The 7,034-nt window shown below is 35.7% G+C and overlaps 1 protein-coding gene across 1 annotated transcript; it reads left to right on the top strand.

Moving 5' to 3' along the window:
• The first annotated feature begins 1,213 nt into the window (after positions 1 to 1,213).
• On the top strand, positions 1,214 to 2,154 carry LOC125607967 (germin-like protein subfamily 1 member 16). The gene is made up of 2 exons (XM_048777563.1): positions 1,214 to 1,398; positions 1,508 to 2,154. The coding sequence occupies exons 1-2, from the start codon at positions 1,272 to 1,274 to the stop codon at positions 2,050 to 2,052; spliced, it is 672 nt and encodes a 223-aa protein (XP_048633520.1). The 5' UTR covers positions 1,214 to 1,271; the 3' UTR covers positions 2,053 to 2,154.
• Positions 2,155 to 7,034: the final 4,880 nt, after the last annotated feature.

The following is a 7,034-nucleotide window of genomic DNA, read 5'->3' as shown; positions in this document are numbered from 1 at the left end:
CTTTATAAAAGTAGAAGATGCATTCAGAAGGAAAGTGGATACCTTTACGATTAGTAGAATGCGCGTTCCTCTTTTTTAGAAATTTAGTAAATAGTAAAATAGACGTTCTAAAAAAAGTAGATAAACGTGTTTATTTTAGAAATCGTTTTCTACTATACCAATTTTCATAGAAGACGCATTCTATTTTTAGTAGAACATATTCTAAGAATCTCATTTACCAATTTTTTGAACAAAAGAAAACTACCAGCTTGTGTATATTGATGTTTTATTAATTGTTTATATTTTTAATAATTTTTTTGATTGACAAAATTATTTATTTCATTAGCTTTCAGAAATACAAAGAGTAAAAAGGAAAAAAATGGACAAAATTGGTTTTATACCAAAGGGACAACAACCTTGTTTTTTTGTTCTCTTTTAGTAATTTTCCCAAAAAAAAATCAAAAATCACTTAAAGTGACTTCTCATTTGATTCTTTTTTCATTCCCTAATAATCTTACGTAATTCCTTTGTCCAGCCCGTTAATGCATCTTATACTGACACTATTTGCAATCTAAATCTTCCCTGTGACACTTCTGTTGTGTTTTGTACATAATTAAATGCAAATTCGATTACATTTGTTAGATAAGTTAAGCCATTGTGGGATCTCTCCTAACATTATAGGCTTATAGCCTACGTTATTTTGCCATCTACCCATTTGGCCAGTATCTTCCATTCTTCCTAAAGGAATTCCAACTACCAGTCTCTTTTGTTTAGCTTTTTTTTTATGTAACTAAGAGTCTACCTGATTCGCTGTACGTAATCTCATTAATTACTTAATGCATTTTATTAAACAATCTGAACTACCAGTTACAACATGTTAAACACGAAAACATAAAATAATAATTTTAAACCATGTCAAATATAATATATATGACTTATGAGCAGAGGCGGACCCACGTTGGATAAAGGGGTTGCACCTGCCACAGGTTAAAATTATATATTAGCAAGTCTATACCAAGTAACTGAAAAATACATAGCTCAATTGTTGTGTTTATTTCCTTTCTGACCCCCCTTTAACTGAGTCACCTGGGTTCAAACTCCCTCAATTAATTGTTTTCCCCTTTATTTTAGTTTTAATCTGGGCCAAGCCCAATTATGACACTCCTTAAAACTTATCTTGGGTCCGCCACTGCTTATGAGCTTGTCCTATAAATATAAAGCACCATGCTTCGCAAACCACAGACGTAAACGAATCTAGAGAGAGCATTCATATATAGCCTTTTATCTGAAAAATGAGGTTTTTTCAGGCTCTCATCCTCATCCCTATTGCCATATTGGCTTTGGTAATTTCCTTTGCTGAAGCTTATGATCCAAGTCCACTCCAAGATTTCTGTGTCGCCATTGATGACCTAAATGGTGGTACGAAAAAAAAAAACCCATGTTTCATCTATTTCTCTTATTTTCTCCATTCAAATTGATCCTAACGTTGTAATAATTTATGATCTTTGAAATATATTTCTACATGCAGTTTTTGTGAATGGTAGGTTCTGTAAAGACCCGATGCGAGTCAATGCAGAAGATTTTTTCTTCTCTGGCCTCAACGTGCCTGGGAACACCAGTAATCAAGTTGGCTCCAATGTGACCACGGTTAATGTTGATCAGATCCCAGGGCTAAACACCATGGGCATATCATTGGTGCGCATAGACTACGCTCCACATGGACAAAACCCACCTCACACGCATCCCCGTGGCTCAGAGATCCTTGTCCTTATCAAAGGAACATTATACGTCGGGTTTGTCTCTTCCAATCAAGACAATAACCGTTTATTCGCCAAAGTATTGCATCCTGGCGACGTATTTGTGTTCCCCATTGGAATGATTCATTTTCAGGTAAATATTGGGAAAGTCCCTGCCGTTGCTTTTGCAGGATTGAGTAGTCAAAACGCTGGTGTAATCACAATCGCAAACGCTGTGTTCGGGTCAAATCCTCCTATATATCCAGAAGTTCTAGCCAGGGCGTTCCAGTTGGATGCAAATATTGTCAAAGAACTTCAGGCCAAGTTTGGTCCATGAACTTCTAAGTCGTTATGAGTGCTTATCATTGATATATGCACTTAAACAATAGTGTACAACTAAAAATGTTATGTCAAATAAAAATAAAGAAATAGTGTTGTTTACCTGATTATTTTTTTAATTTTATATTTTACTTCTAAAATAAAACACAATTATCTATTATTATAAAGAAATGTGCCTCTCTCCTTATTAGGACACGTCATCAATTAGAAGCAGCAGAAGCCGACATTTGTCCTACTCTCACGTAAGTCTCGCTGCCCTTTATGTTTCTAATGGGCTTTCAAATGCATGTGTATTCTCTGGGCTTCAAAATATTATGTTGGATTGAATATTTACTTAATATGTCCCAATATTGTCCTTTGAGTCGCCTTCTATTTCAATACGGTATCGGCGTTAGGGTTCTTCATAATCTGCAAATCTGCTTACGTCTAGCGTTTATAGAGATTTTGGTTTCTCTGAGAGAGATACTTCGTCGCTGTAAGATGTGCGTAGGCGTTTCGTTTTTTTTTACTCACCCCAATGTCGTTACAAGTTCATTGATTCAGCATTGATTCAACATCATTAAGTCTCGCTTTTCCCTCACGACCCACTACAACCACAATTATGCATTCAATGTCTCTTTATCCTCTTCCAAGCGGTGGATCTCATCTATAAAAAGGTTGGACATCCTGCATTGAAAATCATCCTCACAATTTCAAAATCATTCGATAACTCTTCCTCATGATAATGGCTAATAGTTTAATCTACTTGCATGATTCAAATTCTGAGAAGCCAAAAACGTTAAACACAGTGGCCAGTTGATGGCTTGTACATGATTTTCATGATCCTAAGGTTCTCCGTTCTTGAAACTCATGAACATATTTTCTGTTAATTTTTCAGGCTTTTATATTCATAAATCTTCAACTCTGTATACATATCTTTTTTCTAAACTATTTAAAATAATAAATCTTGAACCCATTTGTTTATTTGATTTATTTTATACATGAGTTTCAGTCGACACTCATGCCAGCCACCATTGATGGCCACTGTCTCGCCACCTTCCGACGCCGTGTCAATGCCGGTTCTCTGTTGACAGTTAGCTGGTTCGATGTGATACGGTGCAATCATAGCTTCTGGCTAACCTACTCTCCTCTAATGATTCAGTTTATTAGTGATTCAACCACTTCTGATGAGAACCAAACCGGTCTCTCCAATACCTGAAGAACGGTTTAGGTTACGGAATCACGATTAGCTTCATGGCCTAGCCAATACAAACACACATATTCCAGGTTCATCCGCTTAATATCTGATTCATCCCAGATTAATTATTGAAACCTATAAATAATTGAGCGCTCCATTGACACTCAGACATTATTGGAGAACTCACTGATGTGAAGAGTACAGTGAGTGATAAGCCATTCATCACCACTTTCATAACTGATTAAATATACGCTGGCTATTTCATATTATGGTTTTTCTGTTGGCAGTGAGCCAGTGATGTATATGTCAAGCAGTGGAGTTTCACTATATACTGGAAGGTTTTGGAGGTGATCCAAGAGTTGTTGTCACGACTGACATAAAATAATGATGATGATAATGGAGATGACATGCCTGGTGGCAATTCAGTACTCTCTAAGGTTAAGGCATACTGACGTTGACGATGAATTCATATCAGGTAACTAAAGTTGCTTTTAAATCAAAATGTTTGGGTTGATGTTTCTTGGAAAATTATGCGAATTTATCACTCTATTGAAGACAGGCAAACAGAGGCGCCCATGGTTAGATTCTAAATATCTCTCTAGGGAGACACTTGAAAAGTTCAGCTATTCATTCACCAACAAGTACAACTACATGTATTTTGTTGTCTGTCATGCTTTTTTCTTTCTGTAAAATGAACAAACAGAATCGAGAATATATAGAACTCTCCACCAAATGATGAAAGAGTCTAATTAGAACATTGCTATTTACCGCATCCACATTTACGATTTTCAAGTTTATATGAAACTTCCATCTATTGTATCCTATCTGACATGACCTATCTCATACAGTAATTGCAGCTTGATTAGCTCGACAAACCCGGATGCTCCGGCCAGCTACTAATTCTTCTGAAAGTATTCTCACTGCCCATAACTCACCAAAATTCTTTTACTTCCTCAGCTAAAACTCAAACATTTAAAAGTTATGGAAGAGGAAGAACTCACGCTTTACCAGACACAAAAATGCATGTACATAACGACTATACTTTTCAAGACTAACAACCAAAGTGACAACAATCATTATCACCAATATACATTCCATTCGCAATCAAAACACACCAAATATATATTAACACATTATAAAAATTTGTTGAATGATAAAAATTTGACTTTAGGTCCACGTGGGCTATCATATTGTTTCCGTATTTGGGTCCATTTATTTTGGTCCATTAAAAATTGACGTATTAGTTCCTAACTGGAAACATAATATCTTCTTATTCTCATCTTAGCTCTCTCCACCTTCATCTTCGCCACCGTAAACCAAACATTGAATATCAATCACCACGTCCACAAACCACCATTGTAACTCTTCGTATCAACATAATTCCATGTAATTAAGATTGTGATAACCTTATACAGGCATCGGAGAAGCTGAGAAGCCATAAACTTCACGGTGGAGGCAGCAATGAGTCTGGTCGGAGAAAATGACCAGAGGTTACAATTTCTTACCCAAAAATGGAATTCAGTTCTCACGATCAAGAAGAATCAAAAAGAATAATAGAACATATAGAGCTCAGAAGGGCGAAGAAAGAGAGACGTACCTGAGTTTCTTTGGAAGAGACTGAGCTTGCTGTCCAAGCTCGAGACAAATAGGAAGCTGAGTTATCGATCCATGTTTGGTTCGTGAGACTGTTTCCCTCAAGAAAAGTCAATGGGAGTTACATGTCGGGATTAACATGTGAGTCAAAACTAGAAAGGATAAGCTTTACTCGGGTAAGGAGGGAGGTATGAGTGCGAGTCGTGAATATCTCTCAAGCTGACTGAATCGAAGATGGAGATGCATTCCGCGGAGATAAATTCATCGGAGGAATACAATATGGCCACTGGAGGCGTATGGAATCGAGTTATTTTTGACCATCCAGTAAATCGGGGCTCTAAGAGCACCAGCATTAATGAACCCCTGGTTGGGGTTCATAATTTAAAATTTTTATTATTTTTTTTTTCATTTTTTGTTTGTTATTTTTTTTTAAAAAAAAAAAAATGACCAATAGCGGGCCGCCACGTGGCGTGGGGCCGCTGAACAGTAACGACCCAGGTTCATACAGAAGGAGTTTGGAGAGACAGTATCATCACTGTTACATATTATAATATTCTTTTTCTTGAAAAACGTGTGAATCCCCCTAATGAACCTCCAATGCTGATGCTCTAAAGACACGACAACGGAATCTCGGCAGAGTCGATGAGATTGTCATCGCAATGGAAACATACAAGAGTTTATTGGAGTCGAGAAGCTTTGGGGTTCTGTTCAGACAAAGCAGCGGCAAGGAGATTCGGTGCAAGGATAAACTTGGAGGTTAACGAAGATGGAGTTTGTCGGTGTGGAGAAGAAGATAAAGGGGACTTCTGTTTGATTCTTGGTGACGGAGAAAATAAGAGAATGTTAAAGTTGGGCCAGTGGATATTATTAATGGGCCTCAATTTTAACTTTGTTTTACAGCAGCTCACTCCAAATCTTAGCTTCAAGATACTTGCACGAAGATAAGTCGGTTAATTTCTTTTGTGAAATAGGAAAATAAGACATTCATGCAAAACGTGGAACTTCTAAAAGTGGAGGATGGGGAGGATGTGGTAAGCTTAATGGATCAACTGGGGAATCAAAATCACAAGAAATAGAGATAGTTAAAAAGATATCGGGTAGAAGAAATTAAGGAACACAAAAACTGTTAGAGTCATGTCGATAAAACTTTTTAAAGTGAAAAGATAATAAATAATAAAAAGATCAATAAGGCAGTGCCAAACCAACAATGTACATGAGTTTCAACTTAAATCCTTTCACGATCTTTTTTAACATTGTTCAACAGATACTACAATTTAATTTTAAAATATTTAACGAGCGACATTAAGGCACACTAAATCTTAGGGATACAAAACTATTTTCATAAGATGAAGGTTTAGAATATCTACACACAAGTAAAGTATATCCCGCCCGTAGGGCGGGCCGACCCTAGTGTCTAATAAGTAATATAGGCATAGTTAAATTTTCATGGATACCTAATCAGGTCTTTAAGAGTTGTTACAATTTACAATGTACTCATTCCGATAGGGTTAGTGAAAAATAAAGCCACATATAAATAGAGTATTACAAATAATGCGCCAATGGCTACTAAATCACATCTACGCAGCTTGGCACTCTCAGTCCCAGAACTAACATCATAAGATAGTATTTAATTTATCTAAACTCATATACTATATTATTTCCATGTAAAAATACCTATATTATTTCTTTGTCTTATGAAGGAAAACGTACGTAAGAATTTTGTTATTACTAAAAAAGGCTGAAATCCCCTATATATCAATTGAGGATCTTTTAAAAAATTAGAACCTTAATTTTGTATTAATTAAAAAAAACTTCATCATATATGGCACTTCTAAATGTCTTCTAAATCCTATTTCTAAAAATTCTAGAGCACCTAATATAAACCATAGTTTAATATAACGTTGTCACATATTTCCATAACTATATATCATATCAAAAGTCGCTTTTAATTTTTTTTGGCACACCGGTATTAAGACCAATGAGTGCCTTATATATCAGTTCTTTGTATATTATGAGTAAGGTTCTTGCCTGTTAAACGTTTCTTCCAAACGCTGAACCTACACCAAAGATAAATGAAGAACAAATCACATGATTATTAAACAAATCAAAGAAGACTGTTGCGAATGTGACTCTTTTTGGATAAAAATATACATTATGTACAATCAGTCTAAATCCATTAAAAACCGAGTAGTAAACAAAAAAAGAATCGT

Source organism: Brassica napus, chromosome A4, assembly GCF_020379485.1.
Source record: "Brassica napus cultivar Da-Ae chromosome A4, Da-Ae, whole genome shotgun sequence".
NCBI lineage: Eukaryota > Viridiplantae > Streptophyta > Magnoliopsida > Brassicales > Brassicaceae > Brassica > Brassica napus.
Note: the sequence above shows the minus strand (reverse complement) of the source record. Positions and strands in the feature narration are given on the sequence as shown.